Below are 23,029 nucleotides of genomic sequence, written 5' to 3'. Positions count from 1 at the left end.
TTACAGCATTGTTCATTTCTCTACGCTCAGGCCATGCACATGCAGTATCCACACCACGAGCTTGGTTAGTTGAGTAGCACATGCATGGTTCAAAGCCACCGTTCCTTCCCCACAACAGAGTAAAGTACTGTTCCAAAGTAGAGGGGAGGCAGATAGGTAGCTGAGCATCCACAGTGACACTCATCCCGAAGAGCATTAGTTACTGCATACGTGAGTAGCCTCCTCTTTTCCTTTGAGAGATGTCTCTGTAGGTGCTCCACTTCTGGTGACCATGAAGCCACATCTCTTATGGTGACTCAGATTTCAGTTGAGACAAAAAGGCTGTGGACAAGACCACTCTGTCATTCCAGCCTCCACTGCTGTGCCTGTAAAACTAATGTTTCATGAATGTGAGGGATGATGACCATGTGGCTGCCCTGCAAATACAATGACGGCAAGAGATAGCTTAAGGCAGCCCACACTGGAAAGATATAAGTATTGAAGATCCATGACAACAGCTAGGTAGATTAAAACAGAGTTATTTTAGAAGCAAGTAATGCCTTTTAATGCAATAGACGTTTGAGAGCTGTGCTCATATCAGGATAGTGAACATAAAACCAACACTCAGAACATTTCTACAAAGTTACATTAGCTTTTCCACAAAAGTGGAAATAAATCATGAAGAGTAACTTGCCTTCACTGCCACATGTACTGTACATAACTAGTAAAAAAAGAGGGTATCAAAGGAGGTAGCTTCTCAAATACAAAGACTCAAAACTTTGTTTTTTCTTCCTTTTATGATACCATGAGTGAATTGTTTGCACAACATTTACAGTAAGAACATGGCATATCTATTGGTTAAAATCCTATATTTTTGTTGTTTGAATATTAAGGATCTCTGCAAACTTTGTGTGTACATTCAAAGACATTTCTGCATCTTTTAAGGCAAGATAGGTGACCTGCATTACTTACATGTACATATATTTGTCCAGTTTTGCTGCAAAATGACGTGGCATCTCTCCACATCCATAATAATTTCGGTCATTTTCAGGCAAATGATCCACATCATGAAAAATTACACAGTCCCAGGCAATATCCTTCATAGCCTCTTTAAAGCCAACATTAAAGAGCATTGCACGGTTAAAAGGTTGTGTACCGCTCTTCATGGAAAAACAAAAGAGAAACAGAATGAAACACAAGCAAATAGACACCACTTTGATATACCAGCTCCCTCATATGAGAAAGAAAAGGTATACTAATACTATGCCTTCCTTTTTCCATTTAAATCACAGCTGCAGCAAGAATACCAGTAATTTCATCAACTCCATTTTTGCAAAGTTAAAAGAATATCCTCTCTAGAATTTCTGCCCTTGAAAAGCAAGAACTTAAATCTACAGTTTAGTTGTGTTTAGTCCCACTGCATCATGCTATTCATAAGCACCAATATTATAAGGACTGACAGTTATGCTCAAGTAAAAGTTGCAGTTAAAGTGTTACGCCAAAGTATAAATGGAATGCCAGATCACTAATGCAATATCAAAGTTTCAAACAATGTTTAAGAGCTCAAAAGCATCTCATTACAACAAAGCACACAATATTTATGAATGTCAATTAGTATGAAAAGCTATTTTGACACGTTTACAGTACTATAAAGATGTGATAGCAGCTATGTCCAGAGCCCGATAAAATCTTGTTTGATGATTTTATTAAAAGCCTTTAGTTTTCAACATACTGTATATACTCTATCACTAGCCCTTTCGCTTATACCAAGCTGCCTCCAAAACGAACGATCAAAAAATGGAAAATTGCTCTGAATCATTCATAAGCCCAACCCTGTATTTCAGGGCTTGGCAAACCTCATTTCTGAGGCCATCAAGGTAAGTTGCTGGTGTAACAGGACATTTTGTTTACTTTAAGTGTCAGCAGCCACAGACCCTGCAGTTTCCAGTGTCTGCAATTCATCATTTCGAGCCAACTGTTGGAGGCCAGCATGTACTTTAGCCCATGCTGCTTCCAGTTGTTCCCACTGGCCAGGAACAACAACAGGGAATTTAGATATGGTAGGGAATTAAGGTAAAACATCCGGGCACACCAGTGGCTTACCCTGAAAGGCTAGGAGAGAGCCAACATTTACTGACCCATTCACAAGCCAACCCTCTCTTTGATTCACCTTTTTTTTTTTTTTTTTTTTTTTTTTTTAAAAACCTCAACTAAGTAAATAGAGGATACTTATTCTCTCTGTGTAAGTGGCTTAAGTGCCACTACAAGGAACAGTGAAATATTCTCCTAGGCCTGTGGGTTAAATATATACAGCAATTTAATTTCTTATTAAATAAAAAAAATCAACTTTGAAGAGTAGTTTCCTGAAGATGAAACAAAAATTGGTTTACATCAGTTTTCAGTATCAGAAAATTATCACATAATTAGATCTTTTTAAAGGTATCCATTTCCTCACTCTCTCCATTCTGTTAGTTAGTTAGTTAGTATGTGAAAGATAGAGAATTCACATTCCTAGAAACTTAAATCATGTAATTAACATACAGATCAACTATAATACCACCAACAGCAGAGCAAATTCCTTCCAAACTGCTCCACCAATGTGCCAGAACTCTGTTTTGAAGGCACGTCATCTTCAGGGGGGTCAGTCATTCCCCAAAGCTATACAGGTCTATGCATTTCTGATGAGAATATCTGTCAGAGTACTAACTGGAAGTATTTGTGATGTGATCACCTGTTCAGTAAAAAATAGACCGAGTTCATCTCATTTCATGATAGCCAAATGGATAGTCTTCAAATAACTACTTTTCGTGACTATCAATTTGGGTAAATCTCGAGGTGTAAAGCTCCATAGTCCTTTATGACTTCCTCCCCTTGAATCACTGTGCAAATAAATATCAGTTTCTAATTTTTATCACGACAAAAGGAAATGGTTTTGCACTAGAACTTTGTGCACCATAGCGTCAATAAGGTTAATGTTAACAGCTATAAAAATAGCATCCTGTATTTTAAGAAAGAGTAGAGATTTTTGTTTATTACTTAATAGATTAGAATGTAATTGATTAACTCAGCAATGGACAAGCCAAGCTAGTGAGTGGCCTGCATGAGTGGCCATCCAACTTAATGGGCTGCAAAACTGCTACAACCAAGATTGTCTCCCAGGATATGGTAGTTTTACTAACCGTGCTTGAGTACTTAGAATATGCAGTATGTGCCAGCTGAACTATATTAGCACTCATTGGATATGGAGGAAGTGCACAGTTCTCACAGTCAGTGTTGCGTGGAGTCAGTACACAGCTCACTTCACATGCCTTTGCTTTACATGCATGTCACTTTAGTAATACCAGAACAAAAACAATGACACGGAAGGAAACCAACAGAATCTGGCAACCTTATGCATGAGCAATGGTAAACCATGTCTTGCAGGCAACACATAGAACCCTGATGGGTTGCATGTGGCCCATGCACCAAGTTCAGAAGCTGAGAATTTTTCAATTCATCAAAATATTCAATAGCGGCAGACTTCAGTGAGGAAGTTTTAAGTAGTTTCATCAGAATAGTATTTCCAAGTTAAGACTCACCTGTTCAACAACATAAAAAGCAAATTCCAATCGTTGTTTCTGTAACATAGGTATCAGATGCCGGAAAAAAATTGGAAGATGTTCGTGACGATTGCGAAAAGGAATGAGGATTGCCACCTGCATAAGTCATATAACAGTGTAAATATTAAGATAATGAGTATTTTAAAATCATAATGAGTAAAATAAATCTGTTGCGGCTGTTACGAATTTCAGTATCTTAGCTTCACAATATAAAAAAGCAAAAAACATTGTCCTGCAGCACTTTAAAGGCTAAAGAGAAGTTACTCACTGTAGTAACGATGGTTCTTCGAGATGTGTCCCCGTGGGTGCTCCACGATAGGTGTCGGGCTTGCCCTGGCACCGCAGGTCGGATCTTTCCAGCAGTTTCTGCTGGACCACGCATGCACCAGCGCGCGCTGCTCCCTTGCACGCGTGCGATCCGGTCCCCTCCAGTTCCTTGACCAATCGCCTCGGATGCTCCTGAAAAATACTAAACAGAGATCCGAAGCGGGGAGGATGGGCGGGTGGTGGAGCACCCATGGGGACACATCTCGAAGAACCATCGTTGCTATGGTGAGTAACTTCTCTTTCTTCCTCGAGTGTCCCCGTGGGTGCTCCACGATAGGTGACTACCCAGCAGTAACCCAAGAAAGGAGGTGGGTAATCGGTTTATGTGCAGCTTGTCCCCGAGAGGACCGCTGTCGAGAGACGGGTATCCTCTTGGAATACCCTGTGAAGGGCATAATGCTTGGCGAAGGTGTCATAGGATGACCAGGTCGCCGCTCTGCAAATGTCTTTTAGCGCAATGCCCTTGAAAAAGGCTGTTGATGCCGCCACCGCCCTAGTGGAGTGAGCCCTAGGCGGGGCCAGTAAAGGAGTCTAAGTTCGTAGCACATTTTTATGCAGCATACGATGTGCTTCAAGATTCTCTGCGAAGAGAGACCTTCTCCTTTTGATTTGGGAGCGAGAGAGACTAGGAGTCTATCCGTTTTCCGGAAGGACTTAGTCCTGTCTATGTAGAAAGCCAGCGCCCTCCTCACATCCAGGAGGTGTAGGCGCACCTCTTTGTTGGAGTTATGAGGCTTTGGATAAAACGAGGGTAAAACTATAGGTTCATTAATATGAAACTCTGAAGAAACTTTGGGAACAAAGGCTGGATGCAGCCGTAAGGTTACCGCCTCCTTGGAAAATACTGTGCAGGGGGGCGTTGCCATAACTGCCGCAAGCTCGCTCACCCTTCGAGCTGACGTGATCGCAAGACGGAAGGTAGTCTTTATCGTAAGGGGACAGAGGGAAACCGTGGCTAAGGGTTCAAACGGTGGTCCCGTTAGCGCATTAAGCACCAGGTCCAAGCTCCACGAAGGTGGAAGCGGTTTCCGAGGGGGGTATAGGTTTACCAGCCCTTTGAGAAACCTGGTAACCATGGGATGGGCAAACACCGTGTGCCCTTCCTCTTCATGTCTGAAAGCCGATATAGCGGCAAGGTGGACCTTCAACGAGGATAGGGAGAGTCCGCCTCTCTTGAGGTCCAGTAAATACTCTAGTATTACAGGTATAGGCGCAGCAAGGGGGCGCTAATTGCTTGGTAGAACACCATGCAGTGAATCGAGTCCATTTTTGCTTATAGGTCTTCCTGGTGGAAGTCCTCCTGCTACTTTCTAGGACTTGTTGCACTCCCTCCATACACGTGCTCTCTAGGGAGCTGAGCCATGGATTAACCATGCTTGCAGTCACAGGCCTCAGGGGTGTGGATGCACTATGGACCCCTGGGCTTGCGTGAGCAAATCTGGCGCCACCGGGAGGGGCATCGGTGGATGGTCCGACATGCGCAGGAGTAAGGGGAACCATTGCTGTTGATCCCACGTTGGGACTACTAGGATCATTCGGGCTCTCTCTCTCTCCTGGCTTTCTGCAAGACTTTGTGGATAAGTACTGTGGGAGGAAATGCATAGAGCAGGGGGCCCCTCCACGAGATTGCGAATGCGTCCCCCAGGAACCCCCCGTCCCAGTCCTGCCCTGGAGCAGTATTGTGGGCACTTCTTGTTGTGTTGAGTGGCAAACAGGTCTATCTGGGGAAATCCCCATGTGTGAAAAATCGGTCGTAGCAGATCGGAACAGATCTGCCACTCGTGTGTGAGTGCGAAGCGCCTGCTCAGCTGGTCTGCCTTCACATTGTGAGTGCCTGGTAAATACGAGGCTAGGCTTTCAAGGTTATATTGTTGGCGATGCACCAGTTCCACAATTGGACTGCTTCCGCACTGAAAGTGTTTGCAGGCGTTGAACACTGCTCTGGAGCTCCAGTATATTTATGTGCAGTGACTGTTCCGTGGAGGACCACAGTCCTTGCGTCACCTTTTCACCCATGTGTGCTCCCCACCCCATGTGGGAGGTGTCGGTAGTGAGAAAGAACAGATATTTGTGGTTGGTGAAAGGACACCCCTGTTAGCATGTTCTTGGGGTTCACCCACCATTGCAGGGATATGCGCACCTCTGTCGTGGGCAACACCACCCTGTGGACGGTGTGTGCTGCCGGTTTGTAGACGCTCGCCAGCCAGTGCTGCATGCTGCGCATATGCAATCGGGCGTTCTGTACCACAAACGTTGCTGCTGCCATGTGGCCCAGCAGCTGTAAACACGTCAGAACCGGCACCGTAGGGCTGAAGGTGATGACTTGCACGAGGGAACCAATGGCACGAAAGCGGGCATCTGGTAGACAAACCCTTGCTGCGATGGAATTTATACGTGCCCCTATGAACTCTATGTCCTGTGCGGGGTCTATCTTTGATTTTGCCAGATTGATGACCAGGCCCAGCGAAGAGAACGTGTCTGCTGTGACGCGTATCGTGTGAAGTACCTCCTCCTTCGAGGCCCCTTTCAGTAGGCAGTCGTCCAGATATGGGAATATAAACACCCCCTGTCTGTGAAGGTAGGCTGACACCACTGCCAAGGTCTTGGTGAAGACTCTGGGGGCTGAGGAGAGGCCGAACTGCAGAACCTTGTACTGAAAATGTTCTTTGCCTACCATAAACCGGAGAAAACGCCTGTGAGCCGGGCGAATAGTTATGTGGAAATACGCGTCTTATAAATCGAGGGCTGCGAACCAATCTCCATCGTCCAGTGCCGTAAGCATAGAGGCGACTGTGATCATCCGAAAGCGTTGCTTGCGCAAGTACCGGTTGAGGCCTCGAAGATCTAGGATGGGCCCTCCAGCCTCCTGTCTTTTTCTCTGTGAGGAAGTATCTTGAGTAGAACCCTTTCCCTCGGAGTTGCTCCGGCACTCTTTCCAATGCCCCTATAAGCATAAGATGGCCTACCTCCTGCTCGAGTCTCGCTTCGTGGGAGGCGCCCTTTAGGTGGGGTCTGGGTGGAAGCGACTGGAAGGGAATCGCGTAACCCGTGGCTATGATCTCCAGTACCCATTTGTCTGTGGTGATCTTTTGCCACTGGTCGTAGAATGGTCGGAGGCGATGGTGGAATAGTAGCTTCGAATGACATTGCGCGATGGTAGTGATAGTGCAGCCCTCGATCTGTGTGTCAAACTTGTGGCCTTTGGCCCTGCCCCGAGGACGCATGGCTCTGTTGAGAACATCACCTGGGAGTTCTGTACTGTTGGTGCTGTTGATGTCGCCCTTGCTCGTAGCCCCTGTGGTACTGGGGACGCTGTGGTTGACACTGGTATCGTCTTTGTTGGGGGTAATACTTTTTCTTTCTGTATGGAGGGGTGTAAATCCCCAAGGTCCTGAGAATAGCTCGAGTCTTTACTGGAATGAAGGACCGAGTCGGTTGATTCAGCAAACAGCTTCTGCGTGTCAAAGGGGAGATCAACAATCTTCGCCTGCAGATCCCTCGGGATACCCGATGTCTGGAGCCAGGACTCCCTGCACATGACCACTGCCGTAGCTGTTGAGCGTGCTGCCATATCCGCTATGTCTAGGGCGATCTGAACTACTGTCCGAGGCTGCGTAGCCTTCCTGCACGATGGCCTTGAGCACCGGCTTCTTGTCCTCTGGAAACGAGTCCATGAGGGAAGTCGGCCTGGAGTAGTTGTCGAAATTATTGTTCGCTAGATGGGCTGCGTAATTCGCCATTCTCAACAGTAGGGTAGAGGAGGAGCAGACCTTTCTGCTGAACAACTCTAGTTTCTTGGCGTCTTTGTCCGTTCCCCCTGTCTTGAACTGAGAAGTTTTTGACCTCTGTTGAGACGATTCCACCACCAGAGAATTTGGTTGCGGGTGGCTGAACAGGAACTCCATGCCCTTCGCCGGGACGAAGTACTTCTTATCTGCTCTCTTGTTTATAGGCGGAGTGGACGCAGGGGTCTGCCATATTGTGGTGGCGGACTCCATGATTGCTTCATCAAGCGGAATAGCTATTTTGGAAGAGGCTGGAGGTCTCAGGTTTTTAAGGAGCTTATGGTGTTTCTCCTGCACCTCTGCTGTTTGGATGCCTTGCGTGAAGGCCACCCTTTTAAACAGCTCTTGGAACTGTTTGAGATCGTCCGGAGGATGGACATCCCCTGGGGCCGTGGCCTCGTCAGGGGAAGATAGCGAGGAACCGCTAGGGTAAGCCTCTCTGGACCCCTCTGGGTCCTGTTGACGGTGATACATCCTCTCGCTAGATACTTGCGAGGGAAAATCTCGGGGTTCCAGAATCAACTCCCCCTGAGATATCTGCGTTTCCATTCCCGTCCGCGATTGCCCTCGGGGATATTGAGCCGTCTGGGGGGGGATCTGTCCCTGGGAGTATGCCTATGGTGTCTATGCCCCGCATAATAGGGGCGACCATGGCAACACGGGCACTGTTCCGGAGATGGAGACCTGGACCACTCTGGAGGCGCATACCCCCTGCGTCTGGGGGAGCGAGATCGTCTGGGTGATTGAGATAATGCAGAGACTGATTTGTGGCAGTACTCCAGGGGTTCAAAGCCCAGGAAGGGCGATGGTGGTCCGAGCCATGGTGATGCTGGCTGTAGGAACGGGGATGGGGGCTCAGGGTATACTGGAGGTGACCCCTGCCGCCTCGTTGGAGTCCGCAGCATAAGTGGAGGGCTTAGAGCGAGTAGCCCTGCAGCCCTGTCTGGAGAAGGGCTGCGGTGCCGGGTTTTCTGTGCTGCCTTTCCCCTCCCCTGTGGGGCTGGTTCCGCCCCTTTTCGCGTCGGGGATCTCGGCCCCGCTGTCTGCGCCGCGCTCAGCACGCTCCGCTGCGGTGCCGCGCGGGTGGTCTCCCCCGGTGCCTGCAGGCCGCGTGCCTCCGAGCTCTGCACCACCAGTTCCCCGGGGGTCGGTGACGCTAGCTGCGGTGCCGCCGGTTCCGGTGCTTGCCTGGCCACCACCCTGCCCGCGGTGCGGGGCGGCTGTTTGATTATCGGAGGCTCAGCCTCTGCCACATGCGTCTCCGCGCCGCCGCCGCCGCTCAGCTGTGACTGCAGCTGGGGGCTATGCGCTCCACCCGTCCCTCTTGCTGTGGCTGCCGGCAGGGATCAGGTTGGTGAAAGCTTCCTCCGGTTTTGCGCTGATGGGGTCAGGGACGCAGCTTTCTTTTTGTGGGCCCCTGTGGGTCCCTCCTGCTGAGGCCGCTCTGGCACGTCTGGCTGGAGGGCCTTGTCAAAGAGCAGCATTTTCAGCCACATCTCTCTGTCCTTCCTTGCTCTGGCTGTGAGCTTTGCGCAGAAGGAGCATTTCTGGGAGACATGAGATTCCCCGAGGCACCTAATGCACTGACTGTGCCCATCGGAGGCCGGCATCGCTTCGCGACATGACTCACACTTTTTGAATCCTGAAGAGGACATCGTGGTGAGTCTTTGAGTTGTTAATAGGGTACTTAGCACCTTCTCTGTGCCTGTTCCCCTCTCAGACTCAGCCTGCCGCGGCAGGAGGCCTAATGGCCTTACGTCCACGGGCCTCCGCTGCTCCGCTTGCTACTAAGGCTGTAAAACTTTACTTTTTACGTTTTTTTTGAAAATAACAAGCTAACTTAAGCTAAAAGACTGAAAAAGAAACTCTAAACACTTTAAAAACATTAAATACGCTAACTCTGGCCGTAGCCTGAGCGGATTCCGTCTGCAGCCGATGGCGGTTAAAGAGGAACTGGTGGGGACTGGATCGCGCACGTGGCCGGGAGCGTGCAAGGGAGTGGCGCGCGCCGGCGCATGCGTGGTCTGGCAAAAACTGCTGGAAAGATCCGACCTGTGGTGCCGGGGCGAGCCCGACACCTATCGTGGAGCACCCACGGGGACACTCGAGGAAGAACAATATTTATAATGATCCCAGGAAGCCCACTCAGACACTTGCAGAAGACTATTTTTCTCCCCACTTTCCATCTCTCTCATTCTGTCCTACCTAGCTGATTTGTCAAGTTTTTTTTTCCCCTAGCTATCTGTTAAAGTCTCTGTCTCTGTTATCATTTATCAGGATTTTCCAGATCTGAAGAAGTGTGCCTGCCCCACGAAAGCTCATCACCTAATAAATTATATTGTTAGTCTTTAAAGTGCTATAGTACAGTGTTTGGTTTTTTTCCCTTTTTGGTTTTATGAAGATACAAACTGACAATTACCTCTGAAGCTGCTTCTACATTATCATTCTTCTGTCAGAGGTGCCGCAGGCTAATAATGCACTAATGTGCATATTCAGCACCTCATTAGCATAACAGCACCTAGGTGAACAGACTTCAAATTGCAGATTGACAGTGGAGATGGGGGCAGCTTCAAAATAAAGCGCCCCACTTTGACATTCCCTTACTCTGAGCTAGTTCTGTGGGAGTAAGGGAATGTCAAAGTGGGGTGCTTATTTTGAAGCTGCCCCCATCTCCACTGTCAATCTGCAATTTGAAGTTGGTTGTGTGGGTGCCATTATGCTAATGAGGTGCTGAATATGCACAATAGCACCTTGCTCACTTTCTTCGAATTGCTTCATTAACATGGCACCTCTAACGGGAGAAACAGTAGTGTAGCAGCAGCCTAAGTGTTTTAGCTTTAAAGTTAAATTAGTGAACTCTTCTACAACTTTTTGTGTTCCCCTGGAAAGCAACTGAGCAAGGTGGCACTTTTACAACGAAAAGATGATGCATTTTTCTAGTGAAAGACTACAAAAGCATTTAATGGGTAACGCAGACCTCCAAATCACAGTTTGTTGTAAGCAATTTAACAAACCAAAGGATTGCACATACTTTGAAGAGTCACCACTGATTAAAGCAATACCTTTTTGACTACATTCATTGTTATGACCAATATTCCCATCATGTGAATGCGCACAAATCAGAACACAAATAATGAATTCATGTTTCTATAGTACAATGCCCATACAAACATTAAAGTCTTATTTTCTCTGCAGGTAAGTTTTCAAGTACTGACGCTATCTGAAGGTTAATGACAATATTTAAATTACTCTTTTTGGATTAAAGGACAAGCACAAATATTTAAATTTTTGAGAGATTGGATGCCTGTAGTTTTAAGTTCTTAAAAGCAGGAAAACAATTAGTGGAAAGGAGTTCAGTAAGGAAATTTGTCTCACCTTCCATCGTGGTTTACAATCTTTTGGTTTCCAATGACCACCTGGCTCAATGTCTAGATCCTTTGAAAATACTTCCTGAATGTCATCAAAACTAATTTCACTCATGTTGACATTCATAAGGCCTCCTAATGTAGTGAGAAATATGAAAAATATTCATTCATTTTAATTAAGATATATAGGTCAAACTGTTTTTGATTTATTCCACCTGAGACATTACATAAAAGTAAAATTACTATTTGCATTACCTATTGGCAAACAGAGTCTGAGCTCTGATTCATTTCTTCCAGAATATTTAGTCTGTATGGGGATGGATTTTAGTTTGTTTTTTTCCCCAAGGAACAAAAACATTCCTTTGCAAAAGCCTGTATAAGAATACTGTAATTGTTTGATACAACATTCTATGATAGTTAAAATAAAATTAAAATCCCTAATCAATATGGATATATTTTATACAAATTTTGCAACAAGATACTTAGTAGACAAAATAAACTTATCAGAAGCATACCTGCTCATAAGAATCCCCTTCTTTACAAGTTAGAGTAGTTAGTTAATGGTGCCCCACACTACCAGAGACAAAAGCACAACTCTGATACTCAAATTCCAGGTACCTTGACAGCTTCCCTTACAAAGAAATGGAGAAATATGTAACATCTCCATTCACTAAACTTCTGAAGTTTTAAACCTAAATATTTACAAATATATGCTACAATGGAGGAGAGAATGAATATAGACTCTTCTGTTACAAGATGACATTTAGAGTAAACTGAATTCATCTAATCACTCCATACATTTGTAATTATCTAGTCTGTATTATCATAACTGATGGAAAGTTGTAAGCAGCCAACCCTGACAAGAGGGCAAAAGATAGAGGAAAACTAGACTGATTAAGGGGACAGTAAACAGACTAAGACCCAGAAACAAAATATAAAACAATATAATGAAGCTGCTGTATCTAGTGTCTCATACTGGCATCGAGAGACAGCCATTCTGCTGATCTCATCACAAAAATGAGCTATTTATTTGTGCTCATGTTGTGCAGACAGATATTCAATGTGCCCAGAAACTTGAAGGATGTATCTTTCTAACCCTACTGTACATTTGTGACCTAGGAGATATAACACATCCAGAAACAAATCACATTTTTCCAAGCAGTTCTTGTCTAACAATTTATCAGATTTTCTGTAGGACATTGTCCTGTGTAGGCAGATCTTAACTGCCATGCAGATGTCCAAATTGTTCCAGCTGATTAGTTGAGGATGGGTGCATTCAGGGCAAGGTGAATTAAAATGTCTTGAATGGTAAGACACTATTTTAGACAGGATATCTTGGACAGGAAAAAAAGAGTACAGAAATTGCTTTTGACAGTGAATTTAATTTGCTAATCTATTTTCATCCAGAAAAAGAGAATCCATACTGATGAAACAGGAAACAGTTGATCCTTAACCAGGTTCTGTTTTCGGCTAGTAAGTTACAGCAGGACAATTATTTTAAGAAATGTGGAGATGCAAGGAGGAGATGTCAGGTGGTCCTTACCACATGAAATTTGATGGACCCCAGCACTGTTATGAATACAAAAGGCTGAGGCTTAATACTTAAAGCATGCTTTAAGGAAAATGTTGGTAGCAGCTGATTTACATATTCAGGTTATACTGTGCTTCCCAATACATCTTCCAGGTGTAATAAACTGTAGCTGGTCTCCTTCAGTGCAACAGAAAGTGCACACCTACTGACTACTCCAAACCACACCTACCAACTAACCAAAAATCAGATTGATCCCAGAAGTCATGCTATCAGCTTAAAGTTCTCTGAATATTGGCCTCACCTGCTCTTCTGTCATGAGTAACTTCAAAAAAAAGATATAAAGGAGAAATAGGATCTAAGGAAGTGTAAGAACTACCTTAAATTCTATCATTTGCCAATGTATTGGCCACAACAGGCTATATATGTATGAAATGATAGTGAAAATGGAGTCCATACATTCAGGTGTCTCAATCCATGAAAAGAAAGGTCATCTTTTCTTTAAACTTGTTTCTCCTAATGCCTGAAGCAAACAAGAGATCCAATTTTACCTTAATGGATACAAACAAGGTGATTTTTGCAGTGCTACACTGTAGCAACACTGACTGTTGTCTAGGCACAGTCACTGAACCTGGAACAGATGGAAGAGTATGTATTTAGAGTCAAGGCTCTCCTGGATGCTACCGAGGTATTCAGGATTTTGGAAGACACATCTAGGATTGCTAAGGTTTTCCTTTTATTAGCCAAGCTGTCAGCAGACGCCAACCTGGATGTGGACTGAGAAATAAGCTATGACATCTGACGAAGTGGGTTTTTGACCATGAAAGCTTATGCCCAAATAAAGTTGTTAGTCTTTAACGTGTCACAGAACTCCTCGTTGGTTTTCCTATTTGCGTGATTGTTAGTGTAGAATTTTCCTTAAGGCGTTAGCCATATTGCTTACTAAGGATTCAACATCCTCAGAAGAGGAATCACTACCTAAAAAGGAGGGCAGGAATTTGCTACAATCTTGCTCTCTAGAATTTCTTCAGGTTGGATCTGTATGGCGGATACAAACTTTTAAAAGTAATGATCTTTGCAGTATCTCCCTTGCTCAGCTTCAGCACCTCAAAGTTCTTCTGTGGAGCAGAGGGAAGAATAAGAGTGGGAAGAATCAAAAGACATGGGCCTTCTGTTCGCCTCCCCCTGTGCCCCTCTCCTCCACCCCCCGCCTTTTTTTTTTTTGTATTTCTGCCCTTGTATGCTGCAGGTCAAGGAGCCCTGAAGCCTTCGATATCGCTAGCTCTCTCTCTCATTCCTCCTCTGCTGGATCCAATCCCCCAAAGAAGGGGAAGAGGATGATGCTCAAATCTTCTGGCTCAGCTTCAGAGGCCGTTTCTACACATGCCACTTGTTCCGAGAGTAGCACGCTAATGAATGGCCCGGATAAGGCGTGGATGAAAATCTGCAGGAATAAGGGGCTTCCAGACAGAGGATTTCCTCTCGAGAGATCCCCAGGGGCCACGCTTCTACATGTTGTTTTGGAGTCTGGAAGAGCTTCTTCCGGACTCTGACTCATGTGACTGTATGCTAATGAGGCACCAGAAATTTACATCCACACCTCATTAGCATTTTCCAGGCTGTTCATTCGCATGCCACTTTTGGAACAAGTGGCATGTCTAGAAACGGCTAGAGTAGGAAGAACCGTTTCAAAGAAGCAGGTGTTATCTCAGGGAATGTCTTAAGATGTTGTATAGGGAGAGAAGGTGAACACCTGTAGCCCCACAAGGATGTTTTATTCAGAGAGTTCAGAAGTACAGGTTGAACCTCTCTTGTCCTGACCAATGGCAGATGAGACTTTGCTGGACCTTCCACTGTTTACTGAGTTCTTTGACCTTTAGGGTAAATTAAAGCTAAAAATAGCACAGAACAAAGAGTCAGGACTAGTGTCTGTAAATATTTCCTAACAGCATTAGGAATATTTCCACTGCTTACTGGACTCTAAGAAGATATTTAGGGGTAAATAACAGCACAGAACACCGACAGCCAGGACTGGTGGCTGTAAACGTACTTTATGGGACCACAGGAAGCTTGGCCGCACTCATGAGAAATGGTCATCCAGCTAATTAAAATCATGATGGATTACGGATGTGGACAGATGAGAGTGTTCTGGATTAGAGATGTTCAACCTGTATCCTGGGCAGCTAGATGAGCTTCTTCTTTTCCTTCAAGCCTCTCCCTACTTGGTTCTCTGGCTCCACATCCACTTTTCCTACATGTGAGTTGAGGTTATTTGGTCAGGTAGCAGGCCCTTTAAACTTGCCCAACTTGGAACTCCATGCCCTAACAAATCTAAGGTTGTTGACTGGTCACAGTCAGAGCACACCTCACTGTCTGATGAGACTATAAAAACTGCCTTACAAATAGAACATTTTTTGGATTTGAACTCGCACTACCTTGGTTGCTCTGCCACACCAGGGAGGGAGTCAGACAACCACACGGTGGAACTGCTGCTGCAGTTTAGCTACAAAGATGATGAAATCCAGTCCAGGAAGGAAGAGAAAGGATCTTCTAACCTTAACTCCTTCTATGATGGCCCAAAAAAAACAGGAAAGGGTGCGGGGGGGGGGGAAGGGGGCAAAAAAAATCTGAAACAATTAAAATGTCCACCTGACCAATGCCACGAAGGCAGAGAATCTACCAACAAGCACGAGCAGAGGGATATGGCCAACACATGACACCTTTGGACTGAGCTGTGGTATGGAGAGCAGTACAGATGTGTCTGAACTATGGAAAAAAAACTGACCTGCAGCAAGCTATCCTCTCTCAGGTTAAGCTCTACTACAACAGTTCTCAACTAGTGGTTCTAGAATTCTGTCAAGACACACCAGCTTATGTCTGCAAAATTCCAATGTACGCTGTAAGAGCAAAACTTTGGGGAGAATATGACCAGACACTCATTTCCAGAATCAGAGCCTCCAGGTTAACTTAAGACAGGTAAACGGACAATTGACCTAGCTGAAGTGGAAACAGAAAGTATCAAAATGCGCTTGATTCCAGACAATGCAGGCATCACTGCCTGCTTCAAGAATGATTCACTGAACTGAAAGGATAAACGTGGGCAGAAGAACGTCCAGTTTAGAGATTTTGATTATTAAAGACAACACACATTAAAATGTAACAGTCAAACCAAAACAGCCAAATGGAGAGGTTACTCACCCTGTGCAGTAACTGGGAGTTCCTTGAGATGTTGTCCTAGTGGGTGCTCCACCTTTCAGGTATGTCAGTGCCCAGTGGCTAGAGATTTTCTTGTAGCAGAGTCCCCCCACCTGGCTACCCATGGGTGCAGGACACAGGCACAAGATACCTGTGACACTTACTAGGCATGAATAAGCAGCCAAATCCTCAGTTCTTCTCTGATCCAGAAGCCAAAGAAGGAATCCAAAGTAGAGGGGGGAAGGGTGGGTGGGTGGAGCACCTAAAGGAACAACATCTCAAAGAATGTCAGTTACTGCACATGGTGAGTAGGCTCTCCTTATTTCAGGGTCCCCATGGGTGCACCACCTATAGATGACTACAAAGCAGTGTGACTGGTTGAAGGTAGTTCCTTCAGATGATGTACATCGGCCGATAACAAAACAGATAGGCTCTATAAGACCTGCCTCCAATAGGTAAGAAATGTCCAGTGGGCATTCGTGCCCATTCCACACATGTACTGGCTGCCTCTACAGCCTTCCTCTGAGGCATGTCCACTGACACTTGCAGAGCAGCTACATAAGTGTCTGCTCACACATTCACTCAGCATTGTGCCACCTAAACCTATGCTGATTCATAGGCCGCATTGAGCCAGAGATCCATTTGGACAGCCCGTGTTAAGAGGCAGGCATGCCACAGGACCCCTCAGCTGAAGGGACGAAGAGTCTCCTCTGGAATGGCTGCTTTCTCTGCAGGTAAAAGGCCAAGGCCCAGTGGACATCAAAGGCATGCATAGCTCTCTCACCATCATCAGTATGCAGTTTAGAGACGAATACAAGTAAACTGGTTTGTTGCAGTAAAAAGAGATAAGAACATTAGAGAGGAATTTAGGGTTTATGCAGAGGACCACCTTGTCCTTGTGAAAGGTCATCTATGGTGGTTCTAACATCAGTGCACTGATCTCCCCTACTCTTCATGCTGAGGCAACTGCCACAAGGAAAGCTACTTTCATGGACAACTGCAACAAAGCAGGTGGCTATTTGCTTCAAGGGTTTGCTGGTTATAGCCCCAAAGACCAAACTGAGGTCCCATGCAGGCATCAGCTCTGATTGGCAGGAAGGTGTTGTGGAGGTGTTAAGGAACTGCTTGATGGAGGGGAGGGTGAAATCCAAGTGGTCTTGGATAGGCGGGTAGAAAACTGATATGGCTGCAAGGCAGACCCCAATCGTACTAATCAACAGATTTGTTTGCTGAAGGTGAAGTGAATATATGTGGGATCCACACATGCATGGGATCACATAGTTGGGAGAGCCCTCAGACTATGAAGCATTGCCATTTTTGTGAATAGGTCTTCCTTGTTGCAGTTCGCCTGCTGTTTTCAAGGAACGTTCAGACCTGAAGTGGACAAGGCAGCTCTGAATCTGTCTGCCAATCAGGAAACACGCATGGAGATGAAGGCGGTCAATGACTGGGTAGCAAATGGACCCATTCTGCTGGATTAGAGTGAGAAGACAGGAGGAAGATGATATGGGTGATGTCTGGACAGCTGTAGAAGTTTGGAAAAACAGGTCTGTCTGGATGTTAGTTGCATGAGCCCTGCCCCGCTATCCCATGGGTCTGGGCGCTAGTTGCACGAGCACTTCCCTGCTTTATCTTGACCAAGAATCAGAGAAATTGGTAGGAATGCATATGTTAAAGGCGCATTCCATGCAATTTTGAATGCATTCCCCCAGTGAACTGCAGCCTAATCTACGGCTAGAGCAATAGTGGAAGCAGCATGCACCAGCAGATGTAGTCAGCAGATCCACAGTTGGGAACCCCCATTTGCAGAAGACAAGGTAGATGATGGATCGGTTGACTTCCCACTCGTGATCAAGAGAGGAATTCCTGCCTGGTATATAGGATGCCACCAGATGGATTTGTCAAGGGATACACCACTCCCACAATTGCACTGCTTCTCAGCAGAATTGTCTGGAGCATACTCCACCCTTTTTGTTGATGTAATGCATTGTTGCAATATTGTCCATCATTACGTGGACTGTGTTGTTGGAGATCTGCTTGGAGAAGTAGATGCAGGCATTACAGAACTGCTCTCAGCTCTAGGAGGTGGATGTGCTCAAGTCTTTTGTCTGTTAACCTGAACCACTTGGTGCCCTAGGTGGCACCCCAAACTAGCAGGGAAGCATCCATCATAATCATGATAGTTGGAGGCAATTTCTCTGGAAGGGAACCCCTTTGCATGTGTTCTGTGGTTGCACACACCAGCTGAGAGAGTCTTTGACTGTAACTGGGAGGCTCAATGTTTTGTTCAGCAGATGAACATGGGCCTGAACACTGCTAGGTAGGGAAAGATAGTTACTTCTTTTGATCTTAGATATAAGGTGACCACTGCTAGGACCTTTGAGAAGACCCTTGGTGCTGTGTACAGCCAAAGGAGAACATGCTGTATTGGAAGTGTCACTTTGCTATCACGAATCTGAGGAATCATCTGTGCAATGGGTGGATGGCAACATGAAAATAAGCACCCTGGAGGTCAAGAGTGGAGAGCCAATCCTCTTTCTGTAGTGCAGAGATGATTGTGGCTAACATTACTATCATATTGAATCTTTTTGACAAAGTATATACTGGTTTAGATTTCTGATGTCTAGTATGGGTCTCTAACCTACCATTTTCCTCTGTGCGAGTAGAAACACCCTTCCCCTGTGCTTGGTGGGTACCTCTTCTATGGCCATCAGCAGTTGAAGATGTTGGGTCTCTTACACAAGCACAGACTCACAAGAGGGGTCCCTGAAAAGGGAGGGGGATGGTGTTTGCATGCCCTGGTTATGACATCATATTGATCTCCATTCTCTAAGACCCACTTGTCAATGGTGACAGCTTGCCATGCAGGGTACAATGCTGCTAGCCTTGAGGTAAAGGGGGTTTGTGGCTGAGCCAGGGGCCCGCAAGCTATGAGGGGCGTCCAACTCTCAACCAAATCTTCAAAACAGCTGATGGGCCAGGACCTTCTGGGTTAGAGACTGATCTGTGGTTTGCCTCCTCCTCGGTTGTTTCTGGCATTGTTTGTTACCGTAGCATCTGTTGCTGAATAGAGATGGTTTGTACTTGTCTGCTGCGTCCAAAGCTGGATCGTAAAACTGTCCTTGAAGTGAGCACGCTGCTTTATATTGAACTCTTTTGTTATCTGGAATTGTTTAAATGAACATGTGATGTGGTGTATATATTTTGCAAGTAGTGCCACATAACCGGTAATACAAGACCGTAAGGCTGGCCAATAAGTACGACTTTTTTCCCCATTGCATCCAGCTTTTTCCACTCTGTCGCCCGGGATGAATCTGGTATTCTGCAGTCTACCCCTCTGATACACAGTCTCTACTATCTATGAGTTAGAGGTGGGTGAGAAAAAGAGGAATTCAGCCCCCTTTCAGGCCACAGTACTTTTGATCCAGCCTGTTTGATGTGGGTGGAATGGAGGCTAGAGTGCTCCAGAGAAGCCTCACTGGCTCCAGAAGGGCTTCTTTAATTGGTACTGCCACTGTGTCCTGGGTGGATGAGTGTAAGATATTAGTTTGTGATGTGTATCCCTTGGGGTCAAGAGGGATATCTCAAAAGTCTGAGACCCGCCTGACTAGGTCTTGAAAGGTCCTGAAGTCACCATCAAGGAGGGAGGTGGGGCTATGGAGGACCATGAGGAAAAAGCCATGATGGGAATGGAGAATTTGATCAATCATCTCCCCTATTTTAAGCCCAAGTCCCTGACCTTTGAAATCTCTTACCGGGCTCATGACTGTATATCAGAGGTTGGGGTCTGATCATCAGTAGAGGTTGAGGTAATGGCTGGGGAAGGGGCGGGTGGAGAAAAACTGCCCACAGATCCCAGTAAGGCCCATTGGGTTGAATGGGTGGCAGCACCCATTGCTGTGGCCACAGTTGTAGTTTTACTGGCTTGGATGAAGATTTCCCTGCTGTTCTCTGAGGAGAAATGTCATCATCTGAGTTAGAAGACCTTACTGAATTAGAAGTCGGAGCGAATGAATGCAAAAGCCTTGAACTATATAAAGAGCCTTCACTAACCAAGTAGTGCCCAGTACCAAGGTGACAGAGCTCCCCGGCAGTGGCACATTGTGGAATAAATGGTGGAAGGGGCATCGGTACCAGGGCCCCCTGCACTGCTGGTACTGAGAAGACGGAAGCTGCTGGAGCCATGCTAAGCACTTCACATGCTTTGCCAGCACTGGCTTGTCAGCGTTAGCAGCTGCCAGTACCCAGCGTACTGTTCGCAGAAGCTGATATTTGCTTTTACTTTGCCAGCTTGTTCTGCAGCACAGATGGTGGCTGTAACAAACACATACACCACCTTGTTTGAGGAGGGGCAAGCCCTCTGCTTTTGTTGCCTTTTCAGCAAAGCACTTGAGGCTGCCCCTTTAAAAGCAGGGAGGGCAGCAGCATGATGCTTGGAGCTGGTCATTTCACCACTGGGGAGACAGACCCCAAGGAAGTGTGAAACCTCTTCTTAGCTCCAGGGGATTTTCCCTTGTTTCTAGGGCTCGTCACAGGCAAAGCCCAGTCAGTAGTTTCAACCCCTTGTGAGCTATACCTGAGGCATGGAGTCATTGTGGTCTGTAAGTGTGAGCGCCTCCTTGATCTACCAGATATGGAGCTGCTGTTGTTTCATTTTTCTGAACCATTTTGTCAATTTCCCACACTGCGGGCAGCCTTCTATGTAGAGTGAATGGCTAGGAAACTGAAATGGAGAGGCCACAAAAGAGGAGCAGTTTTTAAAAGCTGGGCATGTATGAAATTGACAAGACTTGCTGCGCTATGAAGTGGAGCTGCTTAGAACAGCTAGAGCCGCTTGGGAGAAGCCACATTCGCAGCTTTTCTTTGTTGTTTTCTTGTCTTATTTATTTAGTTATTCAAAGATAACTTGTTCTTATTTTGATTTTTTTTTCAGGTGACTGAGGGAGGGACTGCTCTCATGACTGAAGCCAGTGGCGACCGGAGAAGAACTGACGAGCCAGCTGCCTACACACACGCAGTAAGTGCCACAGGCATCTCATCCTTGTGCATGCACAGGCAGCCAAGGATTGGGTGGGGGAACACTGCTACACACAAGTTTTCAGCCAGTGGGTGCAGTGGCACTGACAAACCTAATGGTGGAGCACCCATGGGGACCCTCAAAGAAAAACCTGCCATTTTTAAGTTGAGTAGTAATTGATTTGTGGAATTTGTTTCACTGAAATTATTAGGACTACGCTTTTGCGGTCACTGCAGACTGAGGTGCTAGGCAACAAAGAATTGTTGCAGAATATGATTCAAAGTCAGGAAAAGCCAAAGTCAAAGTAAAATTGCTGTTCTCCTGGTTATAAGTCTTTCAGTATGGCAATTTTCATTGCTGGAACTTTGTATTTTGCGTTTAAGTATTTTAGATGTGTGACTATCAAAGGTAAATTTCCTTATTTACTCATTTTGTTAACAACAGAAAAAAAAGGAATTGCTTTTGTGTTTTATTAGTATTTAAATTGTTTCCATAAGGTTTTCCAGTTCACACCTTACTGAGCTAAGAATGAAGGTGGGATTGAGTTACGTTTCCTAGTTTTTGCAGGACTGGAATAACAAGGCATTTATTGGTTTACAAATTGAAGACTATATCTATACATCAGAAAGAGAAACAAAGCTGGTAGAGTGCAAATTCACTTAATATATTTTAGAAGTATTTGGCCAGTTTACGTATTTGTTGATGTATTTTGACAGTTATTTTAAGCAACTTAAACCCTGACTTTAATCAATTTTAGCTCCACTCTAAGATGTAATTCAACATGAATCAGAGTGGTTTCAGTTAAGACTTAATGTTGAAAAACTGAAGTACTACATTTTACAAAGGTCATCGCTGTTTTTTCACGTGGTCAAGTTTTAGCATTAAGTTTATCAGTTCAATTCAAAACACATTTGCCAGCTAAATTCCTGCAGTTGTAAGGGAGTAATTTAAATTAAGATACATTTGTAATATTGGTGCAATAGTATAAAATTAAATTACTTAAATCATAATGCATTTAGCATTAGAAAATATTTTTCAACTCCTCACCTAATTTTTCAGCCAGAGCAGTTTCTGTATTTTTAATTACTGACTTGTCAAACATGTCCTAGCTACTTGTATTAATTAGTACTTAAGTATTTTTAAAAGCAAATTGGATATTAAACGCTCCAAAAATCTCATAGGCTGTCAGATATCATTGCACATTATAAGGATTTGAGAGAATTTCATATATAGTAAACCCTCGACATTACAGACCCCGATTTAGCGGCTTTCAGGAACAACGGACAACCCCACTATTCCTGAAGTCTGCTGAGGATTTTATGGACTCAACTCCCTCCCCCTCAAAAAAGTTAAGAAACTTACCATTGCTGCCTGGAGGAGCTGCTGCCAGAGCCGTGCACTGCCACTGATGACAGAGCCGCCACACGCTCCTCCCACCAGAGGTGGGGTGTGTACCCGAGTGCTGTCTGCCCACATATGCACCCCACAACTGGTGAGAGGAGCATGTGGCAGCTCGGGTGTCAATAACAGTTCCTCCAGTCAACTGCAGTGAGACAGCTCCAGCCGCATGCAGCGGGGTGCCTCCAGACACACACAGGGTGAGGTGGGGTCCCAGCTGCAGTTCGGCAGCTCCAGCTGCATGACAGGCTCTGGTAGTTCCTCCTCCAGCAGCTGCAGTCTGGTCGGTCCCCACATATTTTTTTTTGGTGGTGGGGGCGGGTAGTAAACACTTGGATTTAATGGACTTTTGGGATTAACAGAAAAACCCTCCCTCAATTAGTCTGTTCAATTGAGGGTTTACTGTACTAATCGATAATCATGTTACTGCACAGCTGTTGAGATTGTTTAGCAACAGGACTAAAAAAAAAGTGTTGACATTGAAGACAAGATGAGAGACTTCTGAGCGATATTACCATGAGTGCAGGGCACTGGAATTTATGACCTCTTGAGATTCCCTTCCAGTTCTAGTATTCTATGAAAGGTAGGTTGACATTTGTCTACACTTGGAAATGAGGTCACGATAACTATGTCACTCTGGATTTGAAAAAAAAAAAAATCAGCACCCCTGAATGACACAGTTAAATCAACAGAATCCTGGTATAGAAAGAGCTAGTTTGATAGGAACATTCTTGTGAAAATGAAATTAGCTGAGATAATTACTATTTAACTCTTCAATCAATGGATATGTGAAATGTATCTACAAAACATTTATTAACAGATTTAAATTAAAATCC

At 45.2% G+C, this 23,029-nt stretch overlaps 1 protein-coding gene across 4 annotated transcripts in view; it reads right to left on the bottom strand.

The window, feature by feature from the left end:
* B4GALT6 (beta-1,4-galactosyltransferase 6) overlaps window positions 1–23,029 on the bottom strand; it is a 69,165-nt gene that overhangs the window by 30,978 nt on the left and 15,158 nt on the right. For 3 of the 4 annotated variants that reach the window (XM_074987243.1, XM_074987244.1, XM_074987245.1), the window contains 3 exons: window positions 11,066–11,190; window positions 3,558–3,674; window positions 952–1,139 (listed from right to left, as the gene is read on the bottom strand). In XM_074987243.1, the coding sequence (XP_074843344.1) occupies window positions 952–1,139; window positions 3,558–3,674; window positions 11,066–11,190 (430 nt within the window). Of the gene's footprint in view, window positions 1–951; window positions 1,140–3,557; window positions 3,675–11,065; window positions 11,191–22,708; window positions 22,774–23,029 lie in introns of those variants that run through there. The other variant, XM_074987246.1, reaches the window with a different exon arrangement.

This window comes from Carettochelys insculpta, chromosome 2, assembly GCF_033958435.1.
Source record: "Carettochelys insculpta isolate YL-2023 chromosome 2, ASM3395843v1, whole genome shotgun sequence".
Taxonomy (NCBI): Eukaryota; Metazoa; Chordata; order Testudines; family Carettochelyidae; genus Carettochelys; species Carettochelys insculpta.
This window is presented reverse-complemented; position numbering and strand designations above follow the sequence as displayed.